Here is a 19,490-nt window from a genome sequence, read left to right as displayed (position 1 = left end):
TAGCCACATAGGAATTGGAGAAATATTAGAATGCCACATAAGACATGGATCAATGAAATGGTGCCACATAGGAATAAGACCATGAGAGAGAAACTCCTAAACATATAAATAATAGATATGACACCTATTTTGAAACAAATGAAGAGATGTTGAATATCTCTATGACACATATTTTGAAGGAAATAAGTCTAATGAGAAAGATATAAACCAGAAGTTTATATACTACACTTATAAATATATTAGTGCAATCGAAGCACAAATTATTGTAAACCAGAAGTTTACAAATCATATTAAATTTATTGTTGGCAATACCGGTTGGGTCATCCCGGATTTATTATGATGCGAAAAAAAAATAAAGGGTAAATGATCATTTACCCCCCTGCAAAATAAGCGAATTTTCGTTTACCCCCCTGTGCAGATTTTTTTTCTGTTTACCCCCCTGCAAAACATAGATTCCCTCATTTTGCCCCCCGGGTGTACAGCAGGACATGTGACTGTGCACATATGCTGACGTGGCTTGTACGCGTGGAAAAAAATTATTTATATTTTTTTTAAAAATTCCACATAAGATAATATATTGTTTTTTTAAAAAAAAAATCCTAAAATAAAAAAAAAAAAAACGAATTTTTTTATTTTGCATCAAAAATAAAGATTTACTCCAAGATTTACTCCCAAATAAAATTTATTTTTAAAATAAAAATTTTAAAGATTTATTTTCAAATCTTTTTTAATTAAAAAAAATAGAATCTTTATTTTTTTTAAAAACAAAACTTTATTTTTTTCTGCATAATTTAGTGTTGCTGATATAGTGCAAGCTAAGGTTGCTGCATAATTAAATATCACATAAGAATTGAAACTTAAAGTGAATAACTTCGTTACAAAAAAAATTTGCTGCAGATTTAGTGCAAAATAGCACATAAGAATTTCATAATATAGTGCATAATATCATTACATGATTCCAAAAAGAGCATATATAGTGCAAAATTCATTACATGATTTCAAAAGAGGTGCATCAGTCATTCCAAAATGGCACATAAAGTGCATCACTGATTACATAATGAAAAACATAAGTCATTACTAATTAACATCATAACTACTTTGAAATTTTGTTCCAAGACTTCATAGCTCTAAAACAGGTTTCAAGCTTTGATTCATTTCCCAGGACCTATAGTTGGTTTTTTAACCCAATTAGCCTTCTGCCTTTCACTTTGTCTTCTTTTCTCAGGTTCAACCATTGTAGTTTTTTTCTTGACAGTTTTGGCCTTGTCCTTGACTGGCTTATCCTTTACTGCATTGTCCTTCACAGCTTTGGCCTTCTTTGGAATATCATCATGATTGATTTCAGGAACTGTTGCCATAACTTCATCAGGTATTTCATCAAAAAAACTCTGACTAGCATCAATGACAACTTCAACTTGACTCTGACTAGCATCAATCACAACTTCAGTGGTTGCAATTGGTTCAGCAATTTCAGTGTTTGCATTGTCTTGCTTGGATTCACTGTTTGTATTATCTTTGCCTCTTGGTTGTTTTCTCTACAGTAAAGATGTTTAATGAGAGTGGAAAGTGAAAAAGATTAAAACATGAAAGTGGAAAGTGGAAAAGTAAGTTTATTTACCTTTCTGTTCATTGCTTCTGGGTCTTGAGTCTTGCTTTTACATGTTGCTGCATTGTGCTTAAAACTATTACATGTGGTACATCTATATTTTACACCTTTTTTCCTCTTCCTAACACCATCCTCATCAAATTCTCTAATTCTCACCTTCTTTGGCCTACCTGGACCAGTTTTGTAAATAGGTGGCAAAATTTCTGGTCGCTCTTCAGCATTTTCAGGTTCAGGCCACATGTCCATACCATTTATAGTACTCACACCAAAACCATAACAAAGTGCATATTTTTCCTTTGTATAATAGTGATCTACAAAGTCTGAAGGGTTTTGTTTCCTATAACCTAGTGCAGCAACAGCATGTCTACATGGAATCCCAATCAATTCCCAAAAATTACAACTACAAGTTTTTTTGGCAATATCAACTTTAAACTGTTGACCATTAAATTGATGTGCAACTTGAAATTCTTCATCTATGGACCAAGTTGTAATCCATTGACCACTCATATAGACCTCTTTATCTAACCTTCTCATAGGCATAGGCATGATTCTATGTTGCCATTTCTCTAACTTGGTGGTAGAGGTTGCCATCCTATTCATAAGGTAAGTTCTAATCCATTCACACATGGTCAATATAGGCTTATCCCTAGCAACTAAGATAGTGGCATTAAATGACTCAGATATGTTGTTCATCAAAACATCACATTTTGAATAATAAGAAAATGCATGCTTACACCAATTTTTTGTGGGAACTGCCATTAACCAGTCCCAAGCTTTCTTATCAAGAGCCTTAAGTTCATTCATCTTCTGCAACCAGCCTTGATAGTAAGTTGCCTTAGCAGCTCCCATCATCAAATCTCTAATATGAGTTCCTCCTCCAAATTTCTTCTTAAAGTTTGCATATAGGTGCCTGAGACATAATCTGTGCTCAATACTATCAAACATTTCTTGAAACACAGCTATCAATCCCTGCAAAAAAACCAAATACAACCCAACAAAACAACCACTTAATATAACCAATAAAACAATCACTTAATTTAAAATTAGGAAACATGAATTCATTTTTACCTTTTGCTGATCTGAGATAAAAACATATCTCTTATCTTGTCCAATATCTTCCATCAACAACTGGAGAAACCATCTCCAGCTCTCCTTAGTTTCTGTCTCAACAACCCCAAAAGCCAATGGAAAGTATTGGTCATTAGGATCCCTACCAACAGCTATCAGAAGTTGGCCACCATATTTTGTCTTTAGGTGACACCCATCAACTCCAATAAAAGGTCTACATCCATGGATGAAACCCTTTTTACTACCCTCGAAGCAAAAGTAGAAAGAACTAAACCTTGGTAATAAAGATGGAGCTGGTCTTTCAACATTAATCTTGATGGTATTACCATTGGAAACCCTTCTTAACTCATCTGCATACCTCCATAGCATAGCATACTGATTGTTAGCATCTCCATCAAGAAGTGTTGTTGCTATCTTTTTTGCTCTCATTGCTCTTCCAATTGTAATACCCACAGAGTAATTTATTCGTATGTCTTGCATTATATCTACAAGCCTAACTTTTTGAGTTGTTTGCATTTTGTTCACAACAGCTTGTGCCACCCACTTTGAGTTTGCTGTTTTAATATCCAACTCTCTTGCACATGTGTGGAGACCCACATCTGTCTTTATGGCATAAGTGTGCTTGTGGCCCACTTTAGAGCAAAGTATATACCAACCACAATTTTTCTTACACCCTACCCTTACCCTATAACTTTCATTTTTGACAAAGTCAATTTTCCATCCATTTAAAACAAACCAATGTCGGATGGCCTCTCTAAAATCATTCAGAGTATTAAATTCCATACCCTTCTTAAACTGAAAGGTAGCATTCAATTGACATCTTCTAAACTTTTCAGCCTTAGGACCTCCTCTATCTTCATCAGATTCATCTGGGTCTGAGCTACCCAATTCATCACTATAATACTCATGATCTTCAACTTTAGAATCAGGCCCACTATATCCAATAGGAGCAGGACTTGCAACCATTTTCAACTTCTTATCCGATGTCCTCTGCAGTTGATTAATTTCAAAGCCATCATTAAGAGCAGTGGTTCTCTCATCCTCACTGTCATCAAATGTCACTCCATGAGCGTCATCACTGTAATCACTCTCATCACTGTAATCACTCTCATCACTGTAATCACTTTCCATTTCACTGTCCTCGCCATTACACTTAGGCTCACTAACCTTCTTGTTTACATCAGACACATTATGTTCCACATAAATGTGGCCATCAAATTCAGTCCCAGCAGCATAAACAGCAACATCATATGCATCAATGTCATTACTCACTAGAAAAAACTTATCATCTACTTTAGGTATCCCTATAATTCTTGTCCAAACCCTAACACTTGATTTTGCATAACCCCAACTGGTTAACAAGTTCATAATTTGAACCATACCCCATTCATTTATCTCAAGACCAGACACTATATTTTCAACCCCACCTCTGTACACAACATTGTTATCCCTTATAAATTCACCTCCATGGTGAAAAACAACAGTAAACACACCATTTTTTCTGTGAAAAAAAAAAACAATTTTTTTGTTAGACATGTATCATTAACACCTTTTTAAACCTCACACATACAAACAAAAACATACAATAAGAAAAAAACCCATTAACATATCGGATAAAAAACACACATATCACAACAAAATTTGAATGTCAGTAAACGAAGGGTTAAGATTTCGAAGAAATTGATAATTTGAAGGGCCTGAAGTTCCTTCATTCTAATAATTTTTATCGGTTACTAATTCCCAAAAGAAATTGATAATTTGAGATTTTGGACCATTTAGATATTTTGTGACTTGAATTGATGCATCAACTAAATTGGTCACATGTATGTTTACTCACAACCAGAAGTTTGTGAGTTTGTTTTCTCAAATAGTTTTGCTAAGATCTCATTTTCTAAATTCTTAGAAAATATTTGATAAGTATCGTATGTCAATTGAAATCGATATCATATAGAATATGATCATACAAAAAATGGACTAGAAGATCCATTCTTTAGACGTCTAAAGTAATAACATGACTGATACTTATGAGATCATTGAAGGTGTGAAAACACAAGAAGGGGGGGTTGAATTGTGTTTTAGCAAAGTTAAAACTTTTTCAAGTTCTTAACTCAACTAAGTTAGCAGCGGATAAATAACACAAATAACAACAAGAGAGAGAGAGAGAAAAGTCACACAAGCAATTTATACTGGTTCCTCTCACAAAACGAGAGTAGTCCAGTCCCCTTGCACTTCCAAGGGATTTCACTATAATCACACAAGATTACACCTGCTCAAGCACACAAGCAAGAGACTTCTCAACAATGCTCAAGCACACAAGCTTAAGACTTCACACTTAAGCACACAAGCTTAAGTTTCCTCAAGTAATAGTAAAGTATATGAAAATATACAATTGCTCTTAGATGAACCTAAAGAGAACAAATACAGAGAGTACAAAGTATTTGACTAAAGTGCAAAAACACTTGATAAGAGGTTCAGAGCTTGTATACACAGAATTCAGAGTTTGTTCAGCGCACGTTCAATTCTTGATAATTCTTAATAATTAATGCAGCTGATTCTTCTAGTATATATACCACTAGAAAAGAGTCGTTGCAAAAAGAACCGTTGGGGTTGATAATCTTTTGTCTTCAAGCAGTCTGTCTTGATGCAGTTTGGTTGTATCCAAAACTAAGAAAGAGTTTCAGTTACTTTGACTACTGCAGAGTGGACTTTCCTTATTCAGCTAACAAAACTGAAGACCCACGTTCTCAAGTGAGGACAGACAAAACGAGAGTAGCTGAACTGATCAGGCTTGAAAGGTCCTTTTCTTCATTGGTAGAAGAGTTGACTAGCAAAGGGAATCTTCACAGCTTTTAAAGAGATCTTCAGAGGTTGATGAAGCTTGTAGTCAGTCAAGAAGTTCTGAAGACTTCATCCTCTGAATGTTGTAACTTCTGAAGTCTAACATCTTCTGAGCGCTTGTGAACTTCTGAATTCACATCCTCTGAAGTTCACTCAGAGCTTACCTGATGCTTATATCTGCGCACTTAAAATAAATTTTTAGTCCTTCCAATTGTTTATTAATACTTTGTTATCATCAAAACCTTTATAGATTTAGGGGCAAACATTTTTTAAATCAATTTTGTTCCAACAATCTCCCCCTTTTTGATGATGACAAACATCAGTATTAATTGACAATTGTTGTTAAATTAACTTATCACGTTTCTCTTAGGTTTATGAGGTTTGCAAGCTCCCCCTAAGATTGATACTCCATAAAGTCTGAACTTTATGTTTTATCCATGATATTTTAATTTAGTATAAGATTAAGATGGTTTGAAATAAAAAACAAATTTCATATCTTTCTTCAGAGTGAGAGGTTTGCAAGCTCTCCCCCTAAGTCTCATAAGGCTAAGTTAAAATTGCACTCTTAACTTATCCTTACTTATGAAATTTATTTTAGTTTCAACTAACTTAGTCTCCGCATTGAAATACGTAAAACAACTTAAAAGTAACAACTTTTAATTTAACGGATAAAAGCGAGATAAAAGGCGTGGTTTCAGTTTTGAAACTTATCACTTATCAATTAATGCGTAACTACTCCCCCTTTTGTCATTATCAAAAAGAAAAAAAATTTATAAAACCAAGACAGTCAAAGAAGAAGAGTGGTTGTTACAAAGGTGAATTTATTTCAAAGACAGAAAACAACGCGCTTAAAAGGTTATAAAAAGGTGAACGAGTTAACATGCCTTCTTCAAGTAAAAACAAGAGAAAACGAGTAAATCAAGAGAGATTAGGAAGAATGAGAAGGTTTAGTTCACGCATTGCAGAGTTTAGGAGAAAGAAAGAAGACGAACAACGCGAAAAAGATGAGAAAGATAAAGAAGACAACAAGAAACCACAAGATGCTGAGATAATAATCATCTCATCAGATTCTGAAGCTGAAGAGAATGAAGATGATGCTGATTATGTTGAGTTCTTGGCTGGCTATGTTCCAGAAGAAGAACAAGAAGAAGAAGAAGAAGAACAAAACCCAGATCCCATAGAAATATCATCAGATGATGCTGAGGAGAAATCAGAGATTTCTTCTGAGTTTTATCCATCTGATTAGGATTAGGTTGTCTTTTTCTTTTTCTTTTTACCAATGTACTCAACATTGTTAGATCATTAATAAAAATTTTCGTTTAAAAGCATCTGGTGTTCTTATGTTCTTATTTATCAAAGAAAATTATCACACGCAAACAAACAAGAAATATAACAAAAATATAACAGACCACATAATCAAGAAAAACAAACATAGCATAAAAGAAAATTGTTCAGAAGATAATAAAAAACTTAAAACAAGTGCATAGAATCCTAGGGTTTCTTAAGGAAAGCTAAGAGTTGATCAAATTTGTCGTTCAAGGATCCCACATTGGAAACTAAACCATCCACCTTGGTTTCCAATGTTTGGTGAGCAGCTCTTTGCATTTCCAAACCTTCCTGCTGTTCCCTTAGGGCTTCTTGAAAGATCTGCAACTGATTAACTACCACAGGAGCTTGATCTTGAACCAAAGGCGCTTGTTCTTCAACCAAAGGTGCCTTGCCTTTATCAGAGGGTTCACCTTCCTCTGGATAATCAATCATCAGCACATCCTCTTGATTCTGAGAAGCCAGCACATCATCCTCTGAAATATCCTCTGGTTGCAACTCATTTGCCAACTGGGCAACTCTTGCAGCAGCTTCTTCTAACCTTTCAGACTCAGACCTCTGAGCTTCAAGACTCTGAAACAGCTTGGAGTCTATCCAGATGACTTTGAAAGCGTTCAGACGTTGTTCAGCAGCAGCAAGTGCATCCAGCTTAGCACGTTCAGACTCAGCATGATTAAAAGTTGTAATCCTCTTCAACTCAGCCCTAGCCAGACTTTTCCTCATGAAGTTTATAACATCCAGATCTCTCTTACCAACTACAGCCTTAATCTCTTCAGCAGCATCATCCAAAGCAGTGCAAATTCTTGCCTTAATGCTTGACACTTCTAGGTCCACATCAGAAGGACAAACTAAAAACCTGTCCTTTAACAGAGATAATCTAACCAAGTCATCATGAAACTGAGTGGATAGATTACTAAAAGGGTTAGATGATGAGGGTGAAGGATTGGGAATGGTAGAGAGGTTAGGTGTTTCAGTAGCAGGGTTGTCAATAATAACAACTTCTGCCTCTGAAGGCTTGGGGGCACAAGTATGAATACGCTCAGGAGAAGCATGTTCAGTACTTGGGTTAGGATTGGGTTCAGGGGTTGCTTCAGATGATGAGATGTCAGAGGTGGATTCTGGATAAATGTGTTCAGGAGATGGTTCAGGAGATTTGTGTTCAGCTGTTGGTTCAGGAGATTTATGTGGAGAGGGTTGTTTTGTGGGAGAGATTGATTCAGCAGTTGGAATATCTGGTTGAGGTTCAGATGGTGGAATGTCAGGTGGCTGTTTTTGTGATTGAGGTTGAGGTGATTTGTGGGTTTCATGAGAAAGAGGTTGATTATTGAGAGGGTCAGGGCTGAGGTGTTTTTCTAGTTCAGAAAGTGGGTTATCAGAAGGTGAGATGATTGTGGATTCAGGAAGTATGGTCCTAAGTGGTTTTGTATAACCTATTCCAATTTCAGCTTCATTAAAGATGAACTTAGTAGATGTACCTTTAGGATCAGGGACACGTTTCTGACGCAGCCTAGTATTGAGAGTTTCTTCGTCAGATTCAGTTTAGGATTCAGAGGATTCACTCTCTTCACATTCTTCTTCATCATCAACAATGATAGGCTCCTTTGATGATGTTGCAGCAGCTTTTCCAGTCAAAGCTTCATGTTTCCTCTTTGTTCTTTGCTCAGCAACAGCTTCTTCTACCTTAACCTTCTTCTGAGCCAGAAGATCTGGTTTATCTTGTTCAGCTTTCCTCTTAGGTTTCCTTTTTGGATTATACATGTTTACAGGAGCTGGAGGGACCATACTCCTATCAACAGTATATCCTTCTTTTCTCAGAACTTCCAGATAGTCTTGGATGATGTGCTCAGCATCCATTTCAGAAATTACTGGATATCCATCCACATACACACGATCTTCAAGACTAGCTGTAAACTCTTGTGGAGGTGGAACCACTTTGGATGAGATGAGACGCATCTTGGTGAGAAAGCTGGCATTCAGAATCTCAGGAGTGAATTTCTTTTCAACAAGTTCTGGATGGAACTTCTTCAGATTCTCAACAACATGACCTTGATATAGAAGGTCTGAGAGTAATCTTGGATAGGCTATAGCTGTCTTCCTCTGAGATTTGCTTAAGAAGATTGCCTCACAAATCCTCTCAAAGAAGTATTCTCCCAGATTCACCTTCATTTCTTTCAGAAGAAAGTAGATCAGATGACGATGAGTCCAGGAAATTGTATCAGTACCACCAACTCTTGGACTGATAGCAGCTAGTATAATCTTGAATAGCACTCTGCAGACGTCAGTCAAACCCTTGACTTTACCCTTCAGTTTCAAATCTGTACACATCAGAGCCAGAAGATCATCTCTGTACCTTGTGTCCTTCTCAAAAACATCCAACTCTATCCCAGAGTTATCTAGACCAAGCAACGCATTAAAATGAATAGGTGAGAAAGCTAGGTTCATACCACAGATGTTAGACCTAATTTGTTTTCTAGTGAATTCCAATAAACCCATTTCTTTCCTAGATTTACCTTTTAAACTAGGATTTCTCTCAATAGCAGCAAGTTCTTCTTCCTTAGCTTCATGCTTGTCAAAGACCTTAGCTTTCATCCAGAATTTCTTCAAGAGATCTGGGTAAATAGGACCATTTAGCATGCTGAAGTACTTATCCCAACCTTGAGCGGAGAAGTAATGTTTCACATCAAACCCATTTGCCTTAATACTGTCAAAGTCGATCATCTTTTCAGAAAGAAATATGAGCTCAGATTCTGGAAACTCCATCTCGTTCCCAACGATTTGAAGATTTTTGAACATGAACGGTGGAATCTTTGTTGAAGAAGATGACGAAGGTCCAGCCATTGTTGGAGATTAGGGTAGGGTTTGGAAACTAACGAGAGAGAAAGAAAGTGTGTTGGAGGTTTAGAGAGAATATGAAAGTGTAGGTTGTGAAAGTGAATAGTGTGCAAGTGTATTGTGTAAGTTTATTTAAATGCACACAGTTAACACGAAAATAGCAAGTTTTGGGAAGTTACGCTAATTGACAGAAAGTTGAATACCAAAAATCATCATTAACCACCCACTACCTGACACACGTAGACCACGTGCAGAAATTTACTCGGTAACTGCTATTTTAATGGACAACTGTTCAGCAGTGAATACTAAACGTTTCCCACTTAAATAGTTCAGAGCCTCTGAGATATTTAAAATTCTCTATCAGAGTTAGGTACTTCAGAGCTTGTGTTTCAGATGATCTGAATCATAAGTTCTGATATACATAACCTCTTACACTTTAAAAGCCCAAAAAAAATTTTCATTCAGAGATTGAAAACATGTTCAGATGTTTCTTTATAAAATCAAATCTTTCAACAGGTAAGGCTTTAGTAAATATGTCAGCCCATTGATTTTCAGTATCAACAAACTTAATATCTATAATGCCTCTCTGAACATAATCTCTGATAAAATGGTGTTTAATTTCAATATGTTTGGCTCTAGAGTGTAGGATAGGATTTTTAGATAAATGAATGGCTGCAGTATTGTCACAATATAAAGGAATATTGTTACTGCTTACCTGATAATCTTCTAACTGATATTTTAACCAGAGTAGTTGTGTACAACACTTAGCTGCTGAAATGTATTCTGCTTCTGCTGTAGACAAAGCTATAGTAGTTTGTCTCTTACTAGCCCAGGAGATAAGGTTTTCACCAACAAATTGACAATTGCCACTTGTGGATTTTCTTTCAATTTTATCTCCAGCATAGTCAGCATCACAGAATCCATTTAGCACATAATCATTGGATTTCTTATAGAGAAGTCCAAGATTAGTTGTTCCTTTCAGATACCTAAAGATTCTCTTTACAGCAGTAAGATGAGATTCTCTTGGATCTGACTGGAATCTTGCACATAAGCAAACACTGAATAAAATATCTGGTCTAGAGGCTGTCAGATAGAGTAAGGAACCAATCATACCTCTGTAGACCTTTTGATCTACTTTTCCTTCTTCTTCTGACTTGCTCATGTTGGTAGTTGGATTCATAGGAGTGTTCATTATCTTGCAATCATCTAGGTTGAATTTCTTCAGAAGTTCCTTGGTATACTTTGATTGATGAACATAAGTTCCTTCCTTCTTCTGATTGATTTGAATTCCAAGAAAGAATTTCAATTCTCCCATCATGCTCATTTCAAATTCATCCTGCATTATCTTAGAAAAGTTCTTGCACAAGGAAGCATTAGTTGAACCAAAAATAATATCATCAACATAAATTTGAATGATTAAAATGTCTTCTTTAGTTGTTTTTCTAAAGAGTGTGCAGTCAACCTTCCCTTTTTCAAAACCCTTTTCAAGAAGGAAATTACTGAGTCTATCATACCAAGCTCTTGGAGCTTGTTTCAGACCATACAGTGATTTCTTCAATTTAAAAACATGTTCTGGGTTTGAGACATCTTCAAAACCAGGAGGTTGCTTAACATAAACTTCTTCAGAAATAAAACCATTTAAGAAGGCACTTTTAACATCCATCTGATACAAGGTAATTCCATGATTAACAGCATAAGATAGAAGTAACCTGATTGCTTCAAGTCTAGCAACTGGTGCAAAGGTTTCAGTATAGTCAATCCCCTCTTGTTGACTATAACCTTGTGCAACCAATCTAGCCTTGTTTCTTACCACTTCACCTTGTTCATTCAGCTTGTTTCTGAATACCCATTTTGTTCCAATAATGTTCTTGTGTGAAGGTTTAGGCACTAGAGTCCATACATCATTCCTTTGAAATTGATTCAGCTCTTCTTGCATTGCTACAATCCAAGCATCATCTTTCAGAGCTTCATCAATCTTTGAAGGTTCCATCATTGAGATAAGACCAACTAATGATTCCTCATTTCTCAGTTGAGATCTTGTCTTCCTTGGACTATCCTTGTTGCCTAATATCAGTTCCTCTGGATGTGATGATTTGTATTTGAAGGTATTTCTTGGGGGCTCATCATCTTCAGACTCATCAACATCAGGTTCAGCAGTTGCTTCAGTTCTTTGTTGTTCAGAGTCTGTAGGAACTGTTGTATTCAGAGGTTCTTCAGAAAATGGATGTTCTGAGTAGTTTGGAATATCTGAATATTGATCCTCTGATACCTGAAATCTAGATAAACCTTCCACAAGCTCTGACACTTGGTCAGGCTCTTTGTCATCAAATTTGACATGCATACTTTCTTCCACAGTGTGTGTTTCAGAAATATACAGTCTGTATGCTTTTGAGTGTTCAGAGTATCCTATAAAAATACCCTTATAACCTCTAGCATCAAATTTCTTTAGATGGACTTTGTTATTTAAGATGTAACACGTACATCCAAACTGATGAAAATAAGAAATATCAGGTTTTCTTCCTTTGAACAATTCATAAGCAGTTTTGTTCAACTTAGATCTGATATAGATTCTATTTTGAACATAACATGCTGTGTTTACAGCTTCTGCCCATAAAAACTTTGCTACATTTGTTTCATGCATCATGGTTCTGGCCATTTCTTGCAGAGTTCTATTCTTCCTTTCTACAACCCCATTTTGTTGAGGAGTTCTAGGAGAAGAGAATTCATGCAGAATGCCATATTTTTCACAAAAGTTTTCAAAAGGTTCATTTTCAAATTCTCCACCATGATCACTTCTAACTTTTAAAATAGTGTAGCCTTTTTCATTTTGAATTTGTTTGCAGAAGATGCTAAACTCATCATAAGCTTCATCTTTTGTTCTTAGGAATTTTACCCAAGTCCATCTACTGTAATCATCAACAATTACTAATCCATACTTCTTTCCATTGATAGAGGCAGTGTGAACTGGCCCAAAAAGATCAATGTGAAGAAGTTCCAATGGTCTTGAGGTAGAGACAATGTTCTTAGGTTTAAAAGATGATTTTGTAATCTTTCCTTTTTGACATGAACCACAAAGTGTGTTTGAGTGATATTTGATTTTAGGTAATCCTCTGACAAGGTCAAGCTTACTAAGCTTAGAGATTAACCTCCAGTTAGCATGGCCTAACCTCTTATGCCAGATCCATTTTTCTTCACTCAAGGTCAAAAGACACATCACTTTTTGTTCATTCAAATCAGAAAGATTAATTTTATAAACATTGTTCTTTCTCAGACCTTTGAATATCATGGAGTTATCAGATTGTTTAGACACAGTACATGATTCCTTATTAAAGACAACTACATAACCATTGTCGCAAAATTGACTTATGCTCAATAGGTTATGTTTGAGTCCATCAACTAACCAAACATCATTAATAGATAGGGAAGAATTACCTACTGTACCTGTACCTATTATCTTTCCTTTTTGATTACCTCCAAAGCCAACAGATCCTCCTTCTTTCAGTGTCAGCTTGGAAAATAGTTGTTTGTCACCAGTCATATGCCTTGAACATCCACTATCTAAATACCATGAGTGTTTCATGATACTTCTTTGAGTGGCAGGCTGTATGAGAAACAACTTTAATCATTGCGATAGAACTCTTCATCAAGGTTAATGATAAAGTCATCCCAGTATTCTTCCTCTTCATTTATCAAGTTCTGATTGTTAACTTGAGAACTTGTCAGCCATTGGTCTAGGACATAAGCCCTTCTTCCCTTGCATAAGACTTGTTTCCACACACTAGGTAGGACATATCCTTTCCTAGTTGGTAAATCTGAATGGTACATAATTTCAGCTTTTGGTACCCATCTTCTGGGTCCACGCTTGTTAGTCCACAAATGCTTATTATGTTGTCTAGTGTTGGAGAAAGATCTTGGTTTGGAATAATAACCTTTTTGAAACCTTTTCTTTTGAAATCTGTTATTATTCCAGGATTTGGATTGTTTATGATTCCAGGGTTTGTATTTATCACCAATCCCATGTCTTGATTGATTATATCTACTGACTCTAGAATCATAAATAATCTGAGTCCTGTACTCCATCTGAGATTTAGAATTTTTTCTTTTAAAAACTTCTGATCTTTTAGATTGACTAGCTTCAGGTACTGAAGTTCCTTTGGATCCAGAATTTGAAGTTTCAGATGTTGAAGCTTTCAGAACTTCTGAACTGATGTTCTCAGGTTCTGAACAACTTTTATCTTCTGAACTTTTCTTTCCAGATCCTGAGAAACTAGGTTCCTCTGAGCTGTCAGCTTCTAAATCACTCAGATCATCTTTGTTATTTTCAACATTACCAAGATTCTTTCCCTCTTCACTTTGTGGAACAACATAATAAACCCAAGATTTTCCAACCTTTTTGGCAGAGGTCTTCAGCTTTGAATATGTTCTACCATATTCATAGCCAAGTCCTTCTCCTCTATGTCTTAAAACATTATAAATTCTATTAGCAGCTTTGCTCTTCCCAAGGTTGAGATGCACAAACTGTTGAAGAGCTATTTCCTGCTCATTAATAGGTTTGTGACAAACAGCACAACCCTTTTCAAAGTCATTTACTCTATTCAGAGTTTCTTGATACAGACCTTGAAAATGTTCTGCTTGTTCAGTCAGAGTGTTAAGCTTTTCTTGTAAAACTTTTTGTTTACTTAACACTCTGAGATGTTTCTCAATGACCTTGTTAAGTGCAGTTATAAGTTGAGATTTAGAGCAGTCAGAAAATACCTCATCAGTTACTTCAGAATCTGATTCTGATTCTGATTCATAGTCTGAGTCTGCATCTGAGTCAGTTGAAGCCATCAGGGCTAGATTTGCCTCTTCTTCTTCCTCAACTTCTTCCTCAGATGATAGCTCTTCAAAGGTAGCCATCAGACTCTTTCTCAATTTACTCTTGAATTGTTGCTTCTTTGAGCTGTATCTTTTGCTTTTGTCTTTAGCAGACATTTCTGGACAATCAGCAATAAAGTGTCCTGGCTTCTTACAGTTGAAGCAGTTCTTCTGATCATCCTTTTTGCTGACAAAATTTCTGGAGCTGTTACCTCTGAAATTTCTTTTGTTAAATCTGTTCCATTGCTGAAACTTGGTGAATAAAGCAAACGCATCCTCATTCATCTCATCCTCTTGACCATCAGCAGAAGATTCTTCTTCAATATCAAGAAGCTGAGTCTTAAGAGCCTTAGAAGTAGTCCTAGTTGACTGTAAAGCCACTGACTTGGACTTCTTCTTAGTTTCTGAGTCAGCATCCAGAACCATCTCATGGCTTCTGAGATTGCTTATCAGAGCTTCAAGACTCAGAGTCTTGAGATTTTGAGCTTCCTCTATTGCAGTGACCTTGGGTCTCCAAGCAATAGGAAGACTTCTCAGAATCTTCTGAACATGGTCATAGGTGGAATAACTTCTCTTAAGAGCTTTAAGACCAGATACAATGATCTGAAACCTTGTAAACATAGTCTCAATGTTTTCATCTTGTTGCATAGTGAATAGTTCATATTGTCTTATCAAAAGACTAGCTTTAGCCTCTTGAACCTTTTCATTACCATCATAAGTAGCACACATAGAATCAAAGATAGATTTAGCAGTAGACTTGTTCTCTATTCTGACATAATCCTCATGTCTAATAGCACCAACAACAATGTCCTTTACTCTATGATGCTTAGTGTAGGTTTTTAAGTTAGCTGGTGTGAGTAACTTTCTATGCTCAATGGACAATCTTCCATGTTCATTTAAGTTTTCAAAAGTTACTCCCAGCTCAACCAAATCCCACAACTCATGATCAATAGCAGTAATATTGCTATACAGTCTTTCCTTCCACCACTCAAATAATGATGCATCACAATTGAATATAGGGGCTTTTCTATTGCCACTATGTTCATGTGATTCATTACTCAAGTAGTCAAAACCAAAAGCATTTCTAGGACCACCACCAGCTCCACTGGCCTCACCGGGTTCACCGGTTGTTCTAGTGCTACTATCGTCTCCTCCAGACATAGTGTTCTCACAAGATCTTTACTGTCTCACTGTTAAGTGAAAGTAACAGACCAGAGCTCTGATACCAATTGAAGGTGTGAAAACACAAGAAGGGGAGGTTGAATTGTGTTTTAGCAAAGTTAAAACTTTTTCAAGTTCTTAACTCAACTAAGTTAGCAGCGGATAAATAACACAAATAACAACAAGAGAGAGAGAGAGAGAGAGAAAAGTCACACAAGCAATTTATACTGGTTCCTCTCACAAAACGAGAGTAGTCCAGTCCCCTTGCACTTCCAAGGGATTTCACTATAATCACATAAGATTACACCTGCTCAAGCACACAAGCAAGAGACTTCTCAACAATGCTCAAGCACACAAGCTTAAGACTTCACACTTAAGCACACAAACTTAAGTTTCCTCAAGTAATAGTAAAGTATATGAAAATATACAATTGCTCTTAGATGAACCTAAAGAGAACAAATACAGAGAGTACAAAGTATTTGACTAAAGTGCAAAAACACTTGATAAGAGGTTCAGAGCTTGTATACACAGAATTCAGAGTTTGTTCAGCGCACGTTCAATTCTTGATAATTCTTAATAATTAATGCAGCTAATTCTTCTAGTATATATACCACTAGAAAAGAGTCGTTGCAAAAAGAACCGTTGGGGTTGATAATCTTTTGTCTTCAAGCAGTCTGTCTTGATGCAGTTTGGTTGTATCCAAAACTAAGAAAGAGTTTCAGTTACTTTGACTACTGCAGAGTGGACTTTCCTTATTCAGCTAACAAAACTGAAGACCCACGTTCTCAAGTGAGGACAGACAAAACGAGAGTAGCTGAACTGATCAGGCTTGAAAGGTCCTTTTCTTCATTGGTAGAAGAGTTGACTAGCAAAGGGAATCTTCACAGCTTTCAAAGAGATCTTCAGAGGTTGATGAAGCTTGTAGTCAGTCAAGAAGTTCTGAAGACTTCATCCTCTGAATGTTGTAACTTCTGAAGTCTAACATCTTCTGAGCGCTTGTGAACTTCTGAATTCACATCCTCTGAAGTTCACTCAGAGCTTACCTGATGCTTATATCTGCGCACTTAAAATAAATTTTTAGTCCTTCCAATTGTTTATTAATACTTTGTTATCATCAAAACCTTTATAGATTTAGGGGCAAACATTTTTTAAATCAATTTTGTTCCAACAATCATAACTTCTAATTTATATTTTGGGAACATTCAAACATGTATATTGATATACTAATTCGCATCAAGCCAACTAGTTATTATAAGTTCTCCCCTAATTTACAATTTGAACTTTGTTTATAAACATGATTCCCATATAAGCATTTTTGGATGTGTTGTGTATGTGCAATTGCTCCAATAGAATGCATTTAAACGGTTCTTACAGAATATTGGGAAAATGTATTTGATATGAATCTCCATCTATTATAAATCATCTTGAGCCAAAAATTGGAGAATTATTTACAGCCCTGTAGGCTGATTTTCAAGTGATGAATCAATTTTCCCAATATTAGGGGAGAGAATAAGCAGCTGAAAAATATGAACCAGAAGTTCAAATGAATCACTTGAAATAAATTAATGTTATTATCTCACACTGATTCTCATAGTTTGAATCAAATGTTCAAAATATAAATCATTTGCAAAATTTATGAAATCAACTATTAGCTGTTAATGCTCCAAACAAAATGGATGTCCCTGTTGGACAATCTTATTTTGCAAATCAGTATTAACCACCCTGAAGTGTGGTAGATCAGTCGGTTCCAACGATAAAAATCCTCAAATAAGAAAATGAGCTAAAAAGAAAGATGACTCAAGTGAGGATATGAAAACTTCAAAAGAGTATTTGACATAATTGAGTTTTAAGTTCCAGAAGAACTTCTCAGGTACCTGAAATTTATGATAATAAAGAGATCTTAACGAATTATGTCATGAATGAAAATTTTGTCATGAATGGAATATGATGGAACCGAAAAGAAGTCAACGTTGATGATATTTTTATATATAATATAGCGCTATTTGTGAAAAGAGTTAATGAGGATCATGAACTAAATTCTATTGAGAATTATAAACAATGATTGTCTAAATGAAAACGCAATTGCTACGTAATTAAAGTCACTTTGCAAAGTGAAGATTTTTGGACCAGCAGTCCATACACCTAAAGATGTAAAACATGATAGACACGAATTAATTTTCGTGTGAATAGAAAATGTTGACATACAAACATTAAAAGCTTGATTTTTTTATTCAAGCATATTGTTAAAAGTTTGCCATTGAATGTGAAGAGAAATATTCACCTGAAGTGAAATCAAAATCCTTCTCTTTCTTGATTAAGTCTTACTTGATTAAGTTTATTAACACATGGAAAATTTAATTTATTTGAAAAATGTGTCACGATATATTTGTATGGCTCACTTGTTAGTGTGAATTATATAAAACTCCTTGAAGGATTTAATTTCCACGAGACATACATTTCAAACTATTTGAGAAAAGAAAATATACAAATATTTAAAGTTTGACTCATTATTAAAGAATAATGATAAACGTCTATCATTAATTTTCAAGAGGCATATTCACCTGAAGTGAATTCAGAACTTCTTTATAATTGATTAAGTTTAGTATATGTATTTGAATGGCTCACTTAATAATGATGATTACATGAAAATCATCTCACTTGATAATTATATGAAAATCCCAAATGGATTTAATTTTCATGAGACACATATATCAAACTATTGGAAAGGTGACTTAATAAACATGAATAAGTCTCCTTAAATACTCGAGCAATATATATGCATGTTGTATAATACTCTTGTTGAATATTTCCAAGTGAGAAATATGAAAAGGACAATTTGTTCATTTTAAGAAAATATTTGGCAATGAATTTTTCTATCTATCTATGTTGATGATAAAAATATCATCAAGAGACTCCTTAAGAGCTTGAAATAGTGTCATTTCTTACAAAATAAGTATTTGAAGAATATTTTAGAGTTCGAGTAAATGATGAAGAACTAATTGGTCCTGAAGTACCACATTTTAGTTCAATTTTGGTCAAAACATTATGGACCTATTATTTGTTGTCAATATATCATCAAGTATATATTTTGTTATTTTAGATATGCAGGTAATTTGTTTAATCCTCGTAAAGGTATAGATCACAAACAAACTATATGTTCACATGAAGAAGTACAATTACTCATGGAGATCTATGAAACAAACAACAATATCAATATCATGAAACAAAATGACGAGAAAAGTTGAGCACTATAGAAGATAAATCAAGAATGTGATTTGGTCGAAGTGTGTGATTCATCAGATACAAGAATTTGTGAGTTTTCTTCTAAAGGGTTCTTGCAACGATTCAACATGAAGATAATGTCGCACAAACTACATATTTGGAGAAGATTATATGATAAAGAAGATAAGACATGTCTTTCTACAAAGTCAGCTTCAAGTAAAACTTTTGAGCAACTACTACAACTACATAAGATTATTTGATTTTCTTCGTCTCATATATAATTGTCTTTATGAGGGGGAGATATAAATATGTTCTGCACTCTTTTTCCCTTAACATGGTTTTGTCCCACTGGGTTTTTCTTGGTAAGGTTTTTAATGAGGCAGTTCACACACAAAGGATGATGTACTCTTTTTCCTTCACTAGGATTTTTTCCCAATGGGTTTTCTCTAGTAAGGTTTTAACGAGGCATATCCTCGATGGACATCCAAGGGGGAGTGTTATGAATAATTTGGTGGATGTCCATTAAGCATTGACCCATTCCACTGACCCATTATATTGTTCTATAAATAGGACTTGTATT

The 19,490-nt window shown here is 35.2% G+C and overlaps 1 protein-coding gene across 3 annotated transcripts; it reads right to left on the bottom strand.

The window, feature by feature from the left end:
• Positions 1–898: 898 nt before the first annotated feature.
• LOC123894427 lies at positions 899–4,310 on the bottom strand. 3 transcript variants are annotated; one of them, XM_045944434.1, is made up of 4 exons: positions 2,675–4,310; positions 2,341–2,575; positions 1,619–1,665; positions 899–1,535 (listed from the first exon to the last, which is right to left on the bottom strand). In XM_045944434.1, exons 1-4 carry the CDS (start codon positions 4,208–4,210, stop codon positions 1,152–1,154), a joined length of 2,202 nt encoding a protein of 733 aa, XP_045800390.1. In that variant the 5' UTR covers positions 4,211–4,310; the 3' UTR covers positions 899–1,151. The 3 variants fall into 3 exon arrangements, with proteins under 3 accessions (XP_045800390.1, XP_045800389.1, XP_045800388.1); XM_045944433.1 differs by having other exon boundaries at positions 1,619–2,259; positions 2,675–4,309; XM_045944432.1 differs by having other exon boundaries at positions 1,619–2,575; positions 2,675–4,307.
• Between the last annotated feature and the right edge of the window lie 15,180 nt (positions 4,311–19,490).

Source organism: Trifolium pratense, linkage group LG7, assembly GCF_020283565.1.
Source record: "Trifolium pratense cultivar HEN17-A07 linkage group LG7, ARS_RC_1.1, whole genome shotgun sequence".
In the NCBI taxonomy this organism is placed as follows: Eukaryota; Viridiplantae; Streptophyta; class Magnoliopsida; order Fabales; family Fabaceae; genus Trifolium; species Trifolium pratense.
This window is presented reverse-complemented; position numbering and strand designations above follow the sequence as displayed.

What these genes read in the sequence shown, in the direction of transcription:
- LOC123894427 (XM_045944432.1), bottom strand. Translation starts at nt 4,210, where the DNA reads ATGTCTAACAAAAAAATTGTTTTTTTTTTTCACAGAAAAAATGGTGTG. An exon ending in TTATCTCAGATCAGCAAAAG is followed by an intron (nt 2,576 to 2,674) that starts GTAAAAATGAAT and finishes GTTTTTTTGCAG; the next exon opens with GGATTGATAGCTGTGTTTCA. An exon ending in CAGAAGCAATGAACAGAAAG is followed by an intron (nt 1,536 to 1,618) that starts GTAAATAAACTT and finishes TCTTTACTGTAG; the next exon opens with AGAAAACAACCAAGAGGCAA.